The 17,498-nt window shown below is 43.1% G+C and overlaps 1 protein-coding gene across 14 annotated transcripts in view; it reads right to left on the reverse strand.

The window, feature by feature from the left end:
* Positions 1-17,498, reverse strand: part of BNC1 (basonuclin zinc finger protein 1) — a 329,666-nt gene that overhangs the window by 139,177 nt on the left and 172,991 nt on the right. The window contains exon 1 of one of the 14 annotated variants that reach the window (XM_073568534.1): positions 314-534. The exons of the other annotated variants lie outside the window; for them this stretch is intronic. Coding sequence (XP_073424635.1) covers positions 314-525 — 212 coding nt within the window. The 5' untranslated portion in view covers positions 526-534. Of the gene's footprint in view, positions 1-313; positions 535-17,498 lie in introns of those variants that run through there. 14 annotated transcript variants of the gene reach the window in all.

Genomic DNA, 17,498 nt, shown 5'->3' on the forward strand with positions numbered 1-17,498 from the left:
AATTTAAACAATAAGGGAAACATTAACAATGGTGGGCCCTGCGATAGGGAATAGGGAAGTGGAGACCTCCTGAGCTCCCCTGAGCCAGTGTCCCTGCACTCCTAACATTCTCTATGCCGATTCCACACCGGGCGCGCAACAGGAACCTAAAAACCCTAGCTCGCCCTGACCTAAACCCTCACTAGGGAATTGGTCGGTGCGGAAACTAATCCCACCACTGCACTAAAACACACATGAGGAAAGATGACAAAACAGGGCAAACACCACTTAGCTTTGCTCTGTTGCGTACGCTCCTAGCAACAGAGCCCACCACCTGTGTGCATCTTCTCCTCCACCCGGATCCATCACCATAACTGGATCCTTCATCATAGTGCAGCCTTGGAGCAGAGTCCACCACCAGTTGCAGCAGTCCAGTAACAGAGTCCCAAAGATGAGTTCTGCTCCTGCCCAAAAAGTCAAGCATGCTTGAGTCCAGCTCTCAGCAACCAAGTCCCACATGCTGAGTGCAACTCTCTCCATAGTCATCACTCCACCAAGCCATGCAAGCACTTCCTGCCAACATCATAAACTGTGACTCCACCACGCCATGCCAGCCCTTCTTGCAGACCACCTAGCTGCCACTCGTTCCCTCTGGCTGGGCTGCGCAGGACTCATGTTCAGCTCCTTCATTCACCCAGGCTTCCTTGTGAATGACTAACACACAATATCACCACCAGTGATTGAACCCACCTGGCTCCCTTTTATAGAGCCTAACACCTGATTTGTAATTGCGTGCACATTAACACTAAAACTAACGTGCGATACCACTCACCACCACCGGGGCAACTTAGAATGAAACACCACATGTAATAATTCTAATGGCCACCGGGGGCAATCAACCCACTTTGGCACCAAGCCAAAGGAAAAAAAGTTCACATATCCATTTAAACTATCAGATCCACATTGGATCATGACAGGAATTATGTCGACTATGGTGGAAAGGTGGGTAGGGTATATGTTGGTATATTATTTTACATCATTTCTAGTAGACGAGGGCATCAGTGATTTGGTGTTAGGTGAGTATAATGGGTTTTTACTCTTATTTGAATATGTATGTAATTTTATTTATTTATTTTTTTAAACGGAGATGAAACTACGTCTCCCATCAATGGCACCGGCAGTCACTGTTATCAATGACTGCAGATGTAGCCCAATGGGAGCAGTAGTCTCATCAGCCCATGCCTGCAGGTCACAGTCACAGCTGCAGGGTAATACTGACATCTGACAGCATGATCCCACAGCGCTCTGACTGACAGTACCGGCGGTAGCATTACACAGATGACAGCGTGGGAAACACTGTAGGAAGCTGGTAAAATAGAAAACAAAAAGTCAGCAAATCCGCAAACATTTTTATACGTGCATTTTTGCTGCGGATTTGACTGACTCAATTGAAGTCAATGGTTGCAGAAACACAAAAAGAAATGACATGCTGCAGAAAAAAAAACGCACTGCAAATACGCACGGAAATTTACTCATCATGTGCACAACACTTCAGGATTGTCACTAAATAAGCTTAAATAAGGATTGCATAGTGCTTTTGGCCCATTTAAGAGTGGAAAAAGGCAGCGAAAACACATCAAAAACATAGTGTGTACATAGCCTTAGGCTTCACTCTGCGTACTACAGACACCGAGCTCCTGAGACAATCGCAACCCGGCCCAGGGTGTCAGGCGGCCTGCTAACGGCAGGGATATTTTTCAGTTGAATGTGAGCCCTCGGACATACAATGAAATGAAATGTATTGCGGCACAAAGAGACACTGGTCCCCTGCACAGCAATACCTATAGCAGAAACCAGCCTATCAGAGTCCAACTGATGTCACTGTGCCCATCGCAGGCTGCGCATAACGTTACTGCCATGTGCCGCCCTTGCTGTGGAGGAAGAGGATGCTGTTCGCCGTGGGAGCAAGGAAAGATGAGAAGAATCGATTTTCTTCTTTCTAAAGTTTATGTAAAAAGTGCCAGGATGGGGGACGGTGCTACAAAATGGGGACTAAGAAGGGGGACAATATTATAGGAGGACATTACAGGATGGTGGGCATTATTACAGGACGAGGGACAGAACAGAGAAATTATAAAATGAAGTATAAAAAAATAATGGAAAAAATATTTTGCAACTAAAAATGGTATTTAGTATAAAAACTAAAGTAAACAAAAAAGTAAAAAAAACAGTATCGCCACATCCGTAATGACCCAAGCTATAGAACTTTAACCCATACAATAATAAAAAAAAAAAATCGAGACTGTAAGGGGAATGATATGCGAGGGTCTGTGACACCCAGAATGTGCATAGAAGCATATTAAACACGCTTGATTGCATGGTAATAGCAGCCGCACCTGTGGTTGCAATGCAAAATAAAAGAGTATAATAATAATAATAAAATTTATTTTTTATAGCGCCGACATATTCCGCAGCACTTTACATTTCAGAGGGGATTTGTACAGACAATAGACATTACAGCATAACAATAATCACATACAGTAGATTATAACAAATACCAAGAGGAGTGAGGGCCCTGCTCGCAAGCTTACAGTCTATGAGGAAAGAGGTAGACACGAAAGGTGGGTGGTAACAGTTGCCCTGATTGTATGGACCAGCCATAATGTTAAGTGTGTAACAGTACAGACACAGAGGGCTAATGGATGCATAAAGCATGTGGGAACATGATGCTGGGAACCTGGTTATGGTAAAACTTTTGGCTCTGCCACACAGGGATAGTAGTGGAGTATGAATTTAAGAAACCTGACATGGGCTTTCATTTTTGGAGAGATCTGTAGGATGGTAGTGGAGTGAATTTTTCCCTCCACTCTGAGTTTTCAAAGTGGGCCATGTCCACTATTCACATTTAAACTTGAGTTGAGGTTTGCATGTGTCAGTATGTTGTTTGCAAGCATCTGAGCAGGAAGCTCTGTGTGAAGAGTAAACACAGGCCAGAGAGGACAACGCAATTGATGCACCCAAGGGTTATACGGCGGTGCAGGCAACAGGTTTGGTACGGACTGTATTGGATGAACCAGGTGCGATCCGGACAATAATGTTTCTCTTTACTTTATGAGCTTTAAAATGAAGTCTTAACATAGACTAACCTGAGTCACTGCCTCTGTACCACACTGTGTGAACACCGCTGCATTACACCACCATAAAAAACCATGCCAAAAATGTTCCAAAACATTATCAAAAAGTCTTACAGAAAAAAAAATTGTATAACTGAAAATTTTTTGTCATCCTGTAAAGAATATGGCTCAGAACATTCAATTTTTTAATGTCCTGACCATTTACCAGGCCATGTTCAAAACCAATACAATAAACCAAAGATAGGGCTTCTCTTCATTTCATCAGGGCTGGTGATAGGAGCAGGCAAACTTGGTATTTGCCTAGAGCTCCTCCTACTTCCCGAGGATCCCCAGCCAAGTGGCTGCTATGGGGCCCACTGCCAGCTACGCCTCCGCCCCCCTGATTGAACTGTATCGGCATCATAGATGCCGATACAGTTAAAATTGATGATGGAGGAGAGAGCGGCAGGTGAAGCTCCCTCTCCCATCATTCCCCCTCTTCTTTTGATGCAGCAGGCTCGATGACGTCACTTCACCATGCCAAACACTGTGCCAAGCAGTGGAGCTGCTGAGAAGACGCACTGCAGAGACCAAAGCGGCGGGGGAATGGGGAGAGGTATTGTATTTATTTTTAAATCAGTGAGTACATGGTGGCCATAATACTGGAGGAATATGAGGTGTGCATTATACTCTTTGGGGGCTTCATTAAACGCTATCAAGGACTAGAAGGAGTACAATACACTATATGGGGGCTGCATTACACTATGGAGGACTATGGGAGATGCATTATACTATGGGGAATGTATTGTACTATATGGAGGACTATGGGAGTGTATTACACTATATTGAGGATTATGGAGAGTGTATTATGCTGTATGGAGAACTATGGGGTGTATTGTGTTATATGGAGGGAGATGGAATGCATTATACTAATATAGTATAATGCATCCTATAGTCCTTTTTATAGTATAATCCACACCCCATAGTCCTTCCATATAGTAAAATGTTTCCCATATTGTGACACACTCCCCATAGCTCTCCAATAATATAGACTATAGGAGGTGTATTATACTATACGGAGGACTATGGGGTGTGCATTATACTACATGGAGGACGATGGGGTGTGCATTATACTACATGGAGGACTATGGGGAATGTATTATACTGTATGGAGGCTTATGGGGAGTGTATTATACTATTGGGAACATTACACTATGTGGAGGACTATGGGGTGCATTATACTAAATGAGCAAAATGATGCCTATTCGAGTGATTGGATCACTTATACCTGAATAGAAAACTTTGTTCTCAGCAGAACTTCACCCAGTGAAAACTGCAGATATGCTGCTGATAACACGATAGTGTATGGGCACTGATTGATCTACTAGTGATACCGTTCTGTGCCAATCATTTTTCCTCAGCTGGTGTAAAGAGGCCAGGAAAAAAAAAAGTTGAATGACTTAAAGGTGTCCACTAATTGAACAACTTCTTCTCATACCCCTCGCTTGGCCCCAATAAAATAATAAAGCTTATACTCTCCTCCCACACTGGCGCCATTCCTGCGTTATTGGCACTCTGTGTCCCAGGGCTCCCGTGCTGTTGTTGGGACATGTGACGCTGGCACCCAATCAGCGCTGGCATCACTGTCCACAGATCCTGTCAAATTGAGCAGGAAGAAGAAGTACAAGGTCAGCAGCAGCCAGGACTTCCTCTTCATTGTCGGTCTGTCCAAAGGCGGAGATCATGACATCAGCGCTGATTGGGTGCCGGCATCACATGTCAACAAAGCACGAGAGCCCCGGGGAAAGAAAGTGCCGACACTGTGGGCACGGCGACAGCATGGGAGGGGAGTATAAGCTTTATTATTTTATGGGGGCCAAACATTTTGATCTAGAAGGGGTTGTCCTAGTAGTGGAGAACCCTCTTAAACATTGTTGATCATGCTTGTTTAACGGCCTGAACTCAGCTCATGTAAATACAACCAAAATGTTTCTGTGTGATGGTACAATATGTTAGCATTTGGGGCCCCACTTTAAACTTTTGCCCAGGGTCCCACTTTGTCTAAAACTGACCCTGCATATCATGTGTCTCATTTATATCCAAGGCTGAGGTCAACATTGATAGTTTTTCATAAATACTGTAATTATTAGGGTCACAATATTGCCAGAATGAGGCACTGACATATGGGGAAACAAGCCCAAGGGTATGTTCACTCAGGTCAGATCAAGATTAGATTACCAGGATTGTGGATGAGATACACATTTTGAATTTCATCTTTTGCAATGAAATGTTGAAATTTGTGGTAAACCTGCATTTCTGCAGTGAAACCTGCAGCACAATTTGTATAATTTAGGGCAGAATTGGCCGCTGCATAATTGCTGCTTAATATTCATTTTTGTAATTCCCTTTTTATGTGGTAAAAAGAGATTTTAAGGACTATAGTTTATTAACCCCTTCACTACCAAGGGTGGTTTGCACGTTAACTCCCAGGCCAATTTTTACAATTCTGACCACTGTCCCTTTATGAGGTAATAACTCTGAAACGCTTGCATGGATCCCGGTGATTCGGACATTGTTTTCTCGTGACATATTGTACTTCATGTTAGTGGTAAAATTTCATTCAAATATCTTGCGTTTATTTGTGAAAAAAATGGAAATTTGGCAAAAATTTAAAATTTCGCAATTTTCCAACTTTGAATTTTTATGCCCTTAAATCACAGAGATATAGCACACAAAAAACTTGATAAGTAACATTTACCACACGTTTACTTTACATCAGCACAATTTTGGAACCAACATTTTTTTTCGTTAGGAAGTTATAAGGGTTAAAAATTGACCAGCGATTTCTCATTTTTGCAACACCATTTTTTATTTTCAAAACCACATTCAAGAAGTTTATTAACCCTTTAGGTGCGTCACAGGAATTTTTTGAAAATTTAAAAAAATGAACATTTAACTTTTTTTCACAAAAAAAATACTTCAGGTTCAATTTTTTTATTTTACCAAGGGTAACAGGAGAAATTGGACCTGCGCCAAACGCAACCTGCTGTAGTTTGGTTGCGCTCGGCGCACCATCAAAAAGGCGCATGCGCCGCCAAACGCATACTGCGCACGGCCTGCGCCCCCAGTGATAAAGATAGGGGACGCAGGACGCATGCAGCGTCATGCGCCGGTAGGCGGAGCTACTGGCGGAGGCGCGGCAGGGGGCGGGGCTTAGCGCCGGCCGTGCGCAGGCTGTCGCTGCGCTCCAAAGCGCTAGTGTGAAACTAGCCTAAGCAACACAGGGTGGCAGAAAACAATTATCCTCCTACATTGTTTAATGACCACTCATGGGTGCTGTACTTTATCTCCAATTCACCTGAGTAGGAGATAAGGTGCAGTACCTAGGAGTGACCACAAACTATGGGGCCACACTGTTCTACCTTCATGCATTGTTTATATACAACCACCACTGGCACACAACAGTCGATCAATGGGGTCCAACTTCTGACATCAGATCGTGTTGACTAGAGTTACCTGGTCAGATCATGAACATTTATGTTCACATGATGTCATTGTGGCTGCAGAGTAGAATACAACTTTTCTTTTTTTTAATTTTGCATCTTCTTTGTGAAGGTATTAGCAATCAAAAAATCAAAAGTATTTGGCAACTAATGAGTTAACCTTTTCTAAAGCCAAATGGGTGTCCTCAGATAGTTTTCACTTGGGGTGTGTACTACTCCTTGTAGGATGCCAACCCAAGCAGGCAGGAACACTCAAAATTAAAAAGAACACGCCCCCTCACTGAAAATTGTTTAACAACTGCTTGAACTTAAAGTTAACTCATTAAGTGCCAAATAATGATAACGGCACAAAGAAGTAGAATTAAAAAAAAAGTTAAATGTTTTGCTCTGTAGCCACTATTACACCATGTTTCCAGTTTAACATGAAAAATCTGCTGAAGGGTCCTCTAAGATTGCATTAACCAAACATTGCTGCATTCTGCCATCTTTGAAATGGAAAAAAAGCTGACTGCAAAGGTCTGGATAATGTTTAGTATGCATGACTAAGATTAAGACCAGAGTACCTACGTTCATGCTACATGCTGGGTCTGTCAGCTCTAATAATCAGATATTAACTTGGCAAGTTAGCGAAGTCTAGAAATCCAGCTGTTTGTTGTTCTTATAAATGATCAATTACATCAGTAGCAAAATCAATAGGACAAACATTTGTAACATGAAGCAATTCCTTTGCCAATTTCCAGTTATGATGCACATGCAGAGTTCACCATAACTGTAGTTATACACTATAAATAGCTATAAGCATGTTGAAGGGGAACACAAGGAATACTTTTTCCAATATTATGTAACTTCATAAGCAAAAACTAAATAACAATGATAGTGAAGAATGTTAATGATGATTGTATGCAAAAGTAATAGCGCTGAAGAGGTGATGTACAGTGGCATGTAAAATGTTTGGGCACCACTGGTCAAAATTACTGTTATCATGAACAGTTAAGCTTAATATGAAATGAAATCTAAAAGTCCTAAAGTTAAAGATGACATTTCCTTTGTACTGTAAATATATAATATTCATTCAAAATAAAGGCAGCACTCCATAGTTAATCTTTCAAGTGGTAGTGAGTTTATTCAGCCCACATATCAAGGCAACGTTTCGGCTCAACTGAGCCTTTCTCAAGCCTTGGAATGAATATTGGATATTGTGCCTGAAAACGGGACTTTCTGCCAGGGGCCGGGCACCCGAAGCTAAGTACTGTGCCGTTTCCTTTTTTTCAATATTATATACATATATATATATATACACACACACACACACACACAGTGGTGGCCAAAAGTATTGACACCCCTGCAATTTTGTCATATAATACTCAGTTTCTTCCTGAAAATGATTGCAAACACAAATTCTTTGGTATTATTATCTTCATTTAATTTGTCTTAAATGAAAAAACACAAAAAGAATTGTCCTAAAGCCAAATTGGATATAATTCCACACCAAACATAAAAAAAGAGGGTGGACAAAAGTATTGGCACTGTTCGAAAAATCATGTGATGCTTTTCTAATTTGTGTAATTAACAGCACCTGTAACTTACCTGTGGCACCTAACAGGTGTTGGCAATAACTAAATCACACTTGTAGCCAGTTGACATGGATTAAAGTTGACTCAACCTCTGTCCTGTGTCCTTGTGTGTACCACATTGAGCATGGAGAAAAGTAAGAAGACCAAAGAACTGTCTGAGGACTTGAGAAACCAAATTGTGAGGAAGCATGAGCAATCTCAAGGCTACTAGTCCATCTCCAAAGACCTGAATGTTCCTGTGTCTACCGTGCGCAGTGTCATCAAGAAGATTAAAGCCCATGGCACGGTGGCTAACCTCCCTAAATGTGGACGGAAAAGAAAAATTGACAAGAGATTTCAACGCAAGATTGTGCGGATGTTGGATAAAGAACCTCGACTAACATCCAAACAAGTTCAAGCTGCCCTGCAACAGTGTCAACCCGTACTATCCATCGGCGTCTGAAGGAAAAGGGACTGTATGGTAGGAGACCCAGGAAGACCCCACTTCTTACCCCGAGACATAAAAAAGTCAGGCTGGAGTTTGCCAAAACTTACCTGAAAAAGCCTAAAATGTTTTGGAAGAATGTTCTCTGGTCAGATGAGAAAAGTAGAGCTTTTTGGGCAAAGGCATCAACATAGAGTTTACAGGAGAAAAAAAGAGGCATTCAAAGAAAAAAAACACGGTCCCTACAGTCAAACATGGCGGAGGTTCCCTGATGTTTTGGGGTTGCTTTGCTGCCTCTGGCACTGGACTGCTTGACCGTATGCATGGCATTATGAAGTCTGAAGACTACCAACAAATTTTGCAGCATAATGTAGGGCCCAGTGTGAGAAAAGCTGGGTCTCCCTCAGAGGTCATGGGTCTTCCAACAGGACAATGACCCAAAACACACTTCAAAAAGCACTAGAAAATGGTTTGAGAGAAAGCACTGGAGACTTCTAAGGTGGCCAGCAATGAGTCCAGACCTGAATCCCATAGAACACCTGTGGAGAGATCTAAAAATGGCAGTTTGGAGAAGGCACCCTTCAAATATCAGGCTCATGGAGCAGTTTGCCAAAGAAGAATGGTCTAAAATTCCAGCAGAGCATTGTAAGAAACTCATTGATGGTTACCAGAAGCGGTTGGTTGCAGTTATTTTGGCTAAAGGTTGTGCAACCAAGTATTAGGCTGAGGGTGCCGATACTTTTGCCTGGCCCATTTTTGGAGTTTTGTGTGAAATGATCAATGTTTTCCTTTTTGCTTCATTCTCTTTTGTGTTTTTTCATTTAAGACAAATTAAATGAAGATAATACCAAAGAATTTGTGTTTGCAATCATTTTCAGGAAGAAACTGAGTATTATCTGACAAAATTGCAGGGGTGTCAATACTTTTGGGCCACAACTGTATATATATATTAATTCCCCCCCCCTTATCTTTTACATAAAAAAAAAATCAAAAAGGAAAATGGTCTGATGCAAAGGTTTGGGCACCCTTGGTGATTTATGTGTAATAAAGAAATGGCAGTTAACAAGAACAGTAGAGGTTAAGATACGTTCTGGATGACCAAGCAAAATTTCAGTGAAAGCTGCTCATAGGATTGATAGAGAGGCAAATCAGAACCCTACTTGACTACAAAAGACCTTCAGAAAGATTTAGCAGACTCTGGAGTTGTGGTACATTGTTCTACTGTTCAGAGACACCTGCACAAATATGGCCTTCATGGAAGAGTAATCAGAAGAAGACATCTTCTGCCTCTGCACCAGAAAATTCAGGTCAGAAATATGCAAAAGAACATCTAACAAGCTTGATGGAACATCTAACAAGCATTATGGAAACAAGTCCTGTGGACAAATGAGGTTAAAATAGAACGGTTTTGGCCACAATGATCAAAAGGTATGTGTGGAGAAAAAAGGGCACAGAATTTCTGGAAAAGAACATCTCGCCAAACATTATGAATAGGGGTGGATCAATTATGCTTTGGGGTCATGCTGCAGCCAATGGCAAGGGGAACATTTCATGGTAGAGGGAAGAATGAATTCAAAGAAATTTCAAGAAATTCTTGATGCAAACATAACACCATCTGTAAAAAAAAAAGCTGAAGTTGAAAAGAGGATGGCTTCTACAAAAGAATAATGATCCTAAACACGAGTCAAAATCCACAACAGACTACCTCAAAAAAGCGCAAGCTGAAGGTTATACAATGGCCTTCACAGTCTATTGATCTGAAGATTATTGAAAATCTGTGGCTAGACCTCAAAATAGCAGTGCATGCTAGACAACCCAGGAATCTCACAGAACTGGAAGAATTTTTCAAGGAAGATAGGATGAAAATCTCTCAAACAAGCATTGAAAGACTGTTGGCTGGCTACAAAAAGTGTTTACAAGCTTTCATACTTGCAAAAGGTGGTGCCACTAGGTACTAACCATGCAGTGTGGTCAAACTGTTACATCCAAACATTTTCCTTTTTGTATTTTTTAAAATGTAAAAGATGAAAATATAAATTTGTTTTTCTAAAATACAAAGGAAATGTGTCATCTTTAACTTTAGCCCTTTTAGATATCATTTCATCTTCAACTTGCTTAGGCCTGTTTCACACTTCAGTTTTTTTTATGTGTCAGTTGAAAATCGCCAAGGATTAAAAAAACGGATCCGCTTCCGTTTGAGAACAAACGGATGCACCGGATCCGTTTTTTGACGGATCCGTTTCAGCCACCAATGACTGAAATTTAAAGCAATAGGACTCTGGAAAAAGAGATCGAGAGAGAGAGAGATAGAGAGAGAGAGAGAGAGAGAATCCGTCGCCCATAGGTGTCCATTATAACGACGGATCCATTGCTGTCCGCTATTTTAATGCACACAACAAACGTTTCATTGTCCATCCACTCCAGACAGCGGACGCCAAAATTATGATGGATCCGTCAAAAAACGGATGCAATGGATGACCATACGTCAAAATCCACCGCTAATGCAAGTCAATGGGAAAAAAAACGGATCTGCCAAAAAAAAGTCAGATGTTTTTTGTTGCAAAATGGCAGATTTTGACTGATGTCAAACAACTGAAGAGTGAAGCAGGCCTTAACTGTTCACAAGAACAGTAATTTTGACTAGGGGTGCCCAGCCTTTTACATGCTACTGTATTTATTCCATTTCTATTCTTTCCTCTGCTTTAGATCAATTTTACATAAATCTATTTGATGCAAATGTTTTTGATGAGAGGGAGGATTTTTGCATACCTGCCACATTAGCTATGTCTTTATCCATTGCCCAATCCTCTACTTTTGCTGTTTTTTTCTAACCCCCTAAATTACAGTAAGTTACATAATATATAGTGCAGGGGTCGGGAATTTTTTTGGCTGAGAAAGCCAAGAACGACACATATTTTAAAATGTAATTCCGTGAGAGCCATACAGGATGTCTAAAACTAAATAAGTAAATGTGTGCATATTATGTAAGACCAACACTTTTAAAGTACAATAAGTCTATGAATTCTTTTTAATAATGATGTTATGCTGTTGCTAACCAATGATGAATAAAGTACTTCTTACCATTAATGTGACTTCTGGTGCTGCATGGTTTTGTTCTCTGGTTGAGGTTAAGCTTCATGCAGGTGTTGTGACGTCCATCCGTTAAATGTGATCACAGTTTGGTCTTAATGTTCTTAAATGATGTGAGAAAGACTGCTCACATGCATACGTAGAGCCAAACATTGTCAGTACAGCAATACTCACATGCTCCAGTGTGTGGTATGTGACAAAAAGCGCGTTCTAAGTTTTGACAATCAGCTGGTCCGCGGGTTAAAATTTTTTCATTTCTCCCCACTTGTGTTTGTTCACTAACTCTGCTTACTGTCGTGCAAGTCTTTCTAACTCTTCATTCAGTTTCCTGAACTTATTCACCCACATGTCTGAAACCTTCAGGTCAGCAGCTGGTAGCTCAAAATCTCTGATGGAGACACCGGAAGAGGTGTGTCTAGGGGGGGCAGTCGGGACGCCTAATGTGGCAGTCCGAAGTGTCTCCCCCGGCGGCTGCATTCTGCCGCTCCCTGGACTGGGAGTCAGCTGTTCACTGTGCCCGCTGTCAAACTGACAGCCGGCATATAGAAGCTGCAGAGCATGTGCTCCCAGTGTTTAATTGTACTCGCATCTTAATACAATTGAAGCTATGACAGTAGGGATTAGAATGGAGTTGATATTTTGAGGCGATGTTGTCATCGGAAGGGGCGGGGCCTCCTTCAGTCCTGTGAAGGTCCGATAGCAGGAAGCTGCATTTTGCTGAGGCTGCTGGAGAAGAGAAGCGGGAAATGAGGGGCTGCATCATGGAGCCATGTGAGGAGTGGAACGAGGGGCTGCACTATGGAGCCATGTGAGATGACCAAGGGGCAGCACCATGGAGCTGTGTGAGGAGAGGACCGAAGGCTGCATTATGGACCCGTGTACAAATGGGAATGAGGACCCAGGACTCAGTGTGAGTACTCCAAAGATGGATTTTTGGATTAGGGTTGATGTTACTTGAGTGGGGCTGCATAGGGAAGATGAGGTGCTGTGTGGGGAATGGGGGAATGATGAGGGGCTGTGGGGAATGGGATGATGAGGGTATTTATGGGGAATAGGGGGATGATGAGGGGCTGTGGGGAGAAGGCGGATGATGAGGAGCTGTGTGGGGAATTGGGGGTGATGAGGGGCTGTGGGGAGAAGGCAGATGATGAGCTGTGTGGGGAATTGGGGGTGATGAGGGGCTGTTTGGGAAATTGGGAGGTGATGAGGGGCTGTGTGGGGAATTGAGGGGTGATGAGGGGCTGTGTGGAGAAGGGGTGATGGGGGATGATGAGGGGCTATGTGGGGAATTGGGGGGGTTATGAGGGGCTGCATGGGGAATTTGTGTGGAGAAGGGGGATAATGAGGGGCTGTGTGGGAAGTGGTAGGATAATGAGGGGCTGTGTGGGGAATGGGGGATTTAATGTGTGTGGGGAGATTTGGAGTGGAGAAGGGGGGGATTTAATGTGTGTGGGGAGATTTGGAGTGATGATGGGGGGATTTAATGTGTGTGGGGAGATTTGGAATGGGGATTTAATGTGTGTGGAGAGATATGGAGTAGGGATGGGGAATTTAATGTGTGTGGGAAGATTTGAGGACACAAAATGAGGAGCAAAGGGGAGATGCAGGGCATACATGCAGTCACGTGCTGACTAGACATGCGTGGCCTAACCAAATGAAAACGAACTTAGCGAGGCGGGGCATGTCAAGTCGGAATGTGGCAAGTAGTATACAAATCACATACTTGAGCTGACATGACTGTCCATCAGCAAGGGAGAATCCTAAGTGTGCAGTGCATTAATTGTGAGAATTCAGAAGACTGCAATGTCAGTATTCAGCTCTGCAGGTTCCAGTAGTCATCACATGGGCACTTCACTCATTTGTGACTTTCATACTTATGGTCCTGTGACAGCGAGCTTCTCTCAGTTTTTCAATGATCATTGAGAGCATTAGGGAGAGCAGCTCATCGGTACATGACTAAGTGTGCAAACTGCATGTGTGCTGGGGGGGGACCAAATTGAATTCTTGCCCTAGGTGCTAGAAAACCTAGATACACCTCTGGACACCGGGGATTAGAGTTGAGCGATACCGTCCGATACTTCAAAGTATCGTATCGGATGGTATCGGCCGATCTTTAAAAAAAGTATCGGTATCGCCGATTCCGATACTGGAAGTCCCATTCAAGTCTATGGGACTTCCGGTATCGGAATAAGAAAAACCCTTTCCTGCCCTTGTACAGCCTCTCTGGGGTCTGTACGGGCCTTTCGGGGGGCTGTGCCGGCCTGCCAGGGGGTCTGTGCAGGCTCCGGTGGTCTGTGCCGGCCTGCCGGTGGTCTGTGCAGGCTCCGGGGGGCTGTGCCGGCCTGCCGGGGGGCTGTGCCGGCCTGCCGGGGGGCTGTGCCGGCCTGCCGGGGGGCTGTGCAGGCATCGTCCGATGGGACTACAAGTCCCATCGGGCGATGCCTGCTACCATGACAGTGATTGACACATTAGCCAATGATGGGACAGTAGTAGTCCCATCATCCGGCTAATGTGTTAAATGTAAAAAAAAAAAAAATTACATGCTACATACATACAACATGCATACTACATACATGCTACATTCATACTACATACTACATACATGCTACATTCATACTACATAAATACTACATGCAACATACATACTACATATATACTACATGCATGCTACATACATACTGCATGCTACATACATACCACATATATACTACATACATACTACATGCATGCTACATGCATGCTACATACATAACACATATATACTACATGCATGCTACATACATACTACATGCTACATACATACTACATATATACTACATGCATGCTACATACTACATGCTACATACATACTACATGCATGCTACATACATACTACATGCATGCTACATACATACTACATGCTACATACATACCACATACATACTACATATATACTACATGCATGCTACATGCATGCTACATACATACTACATACATACTACATGCTACATACATACCACATATATACTACATACATACAATACATTCATACAATACATACATAGACATACAGTACATATAACATAGAGTAACATACTTACCAATACTTGTCACATTGTTCCCCGAAGCCATTGTCTTTTCCGGAATAAATATTAACATAACAAACCACAAAAATACTCACCCACGATCCGAAGCAGTCCACGAGTGTGTCCCACGACGATCTTGGGTAGAGAACTGCAGCATCAGCTGTTGCTGCCGTTCTCTACGGGCTGCAGGAATCCAATGACGGAAGGTAGGTATCCTTCCGCACTGTATTCCTCCGCCACTTAAAAAAAAAAAAAAGTCCCTAGTCTCACTTTATGCCATTGCTGTGTGGGAATTTCCCACGCAGCAATGGCATAAAGTGAGACTAGGGACTTTTTTTTTTTTAAGTGGCGGAGGAATACAGTGCGGAAGGATACCTACCTTCCGTCATTGGATTCCTGCAGCCCGTAGAGAACGGCAGCATCATCTGATGCTGCCGTTCTCTACCCAAGATCGTCGTGGGACACACTCGTGGACTGCTTCGGATCGTGGGTGGGTATTTTTGTGGTTTGTTATGTTAATATTTATTCCGGAAAAGACAATGGCTTCGGGGAACAATGTGACAAGTATTGGTAAGTATGTTACTCTATGTTATATGTACTGTATGTCTATGTATGTATTGTATGAATGTATTGTATGTATGTAGTATATATGTGGTATGTATGTAGCATGTAGTATGTATGTAGTATGTATGTAGCATGCATGTAGCATGTAGTATGTATGTAGCATGCATGTAGTATATATGTAGTATGTATGTAGTATGTAGTATGTATGTAGTATGTATGTAGCATGTAGTATGTATGTAGCATGCATGTAGCATGTATGTAGTATGTATGTAGCATGCATGTAGTATGTATGTAGCATGCATGTAGTATGTATGTAGTATGTATGTAGTATGTATGTAGCATGTATGTAGCATGTATGTAGCATGTATGTAGCATATATGTAGTATGTATGTAGTATATATGTAGTATGTATGTAGCATGTAGTATGTATGTAGCATGCATGTAGTATGTATGTAGCATGTAGTATGTATGTAGCATGCATGTAGTATGTATGTAGTATGTATGTAGCATGCATGTAGTATGTAGTATATATGTAGTATGTATGTAGCATGTAGTATGTATGTAGTATATATGTAGTATGTATGTAGCATGTAGTATGTATGTAGCATGCATGTAGTATGTATGTAGTATTTTTTTTTTTTCAAACATTTAACACATTAGCCGGATGATGGGACTACTACTGTCCCATCATTGGCTAATGTGTCAATCACTGTCATGGTAGCAGGCATCGCCCGATGGGACTTGTAGTCCCATCGGACGATGCTTGCACAGACCCCCGGACATCAGCACAGCCCCCCGGCAGGCCGGCACAGCCCCCCGGCAGGCCGGTACAGACCCCCACAGGGTGCACAGACCACCGGCAGGCCGGCACAGCCCCCCGGCAGGCCGGTACAGACCCACACAGGGTGCACAGACCACCGGCAGGCCGGCACAGCCCCCCGGCAGGCCGGTACAGACCCCCACAGGGTGCACAGACCACCGGCAGGCCGGCACAGCCCCCCGGCAGGCCGGTACAGACCCCGGGCAGTCCACACAGCCCCCCGGCAGGCCGGCACAGCCCCCCGGCAGGCCGGCAGAGACCCCCGGAAGGCCCGAAATGACGGCGTATCATGATGCGCACACACCGCGCATCATGATGACGTCAGTCTGTCAATCAACTTTGAACTTCCGATTCCGATGCCGAATTCCGATATTGAAAAAATATCGGAAGTCGGTATCGGAATTCCGATACAGCAAGTATCGGCCGATACCCGATACTTGCGGTATCGGAATGCTCAACACTACCGGGGATGTAACTCAGGTCAGCACTGTCCACTGCACACTCGTGTGGATGGGTGATAACTTAAAAAGACGTGTGTGCGCACAAACTTCTTCAAAGTGCGCTTTGAATGACTGCAGGAGATTAGATGAGAAGCCTGCTAGCTGCTGAAGATCAAGATGTTGAGCAGGGTCTCTTATTGTGCAATAATCTTTAAACTCTCCCGGTTTTTGAAAGTGTAATTAACTACCTGTTTTAAAGGGAATCGATCACCCCTTTTTTGAGATATCATATAATGATATCATTCAATTGTGTGTCACATAAGGATTCTCTTAGTACTTTTGCTTCCCCCTGACCCCGCACCTTTCATGCATAAATACCTTTTTTATTTCGGTTCCGATGTATTTAAACTGCTGCAGTGCGGTCCGCTGGGCGGGGCTTATTCAACTGCTCCCCCTCCCTGTCTTGCTCTACACAAGAAGAAATGCGTTGACAGGGAGGGGGGAGCAGTTGAATAAGCCCCACCCATTGGACCAGACAGCGGCAGTTTACCTACATCTGAACTGATATAATGAATCCTTTCATGCACAGAGCACCATCAGTAAACACCAAAATAAGTTTTTTTCTTAAGCGAGCTCAGAGAAAGACTTGAATAAATATTCCCCTCTTGAGCTGTACCTGCCGGTGACAGGCGCTCCGTGCTGCTCTACTGGGCAGGTGTGGATGTTCTGGTGCTGTGGTCGAGTCATGTGGTAGGATGGTCAAGCATACAAAAAGATAGCTGACAGCACTTCCAGGATCAAGGAGATGCATGATGAAAGTCCAAAGACCCAATTGGACATCAGAAATCCACAGAAAATTAAGAGGAGCAGCATCCAATCCGGGTGAAGAAATGTGCAGAAGTTTATTTCGCCATGAAAATATACAA

The sequence above is a fragment of the Dendrobates tinctorius genome, unplaced genomic scaffold (assembly GCF_039654945.1).
Source record: "Dendrobates tinctorius isolate UK_male_01 unplaced genomic scaffold, ASM3965494v1 ptg000022l, whole genome shotgun sequence".
In the NCBI taxonomy this organism is placed as follows: Eukaryota; Metazoa; Chordata; class Amphibia; order Anura; family Dendrobatidae; genus Dendrobates; species Dendrobates tinctorius.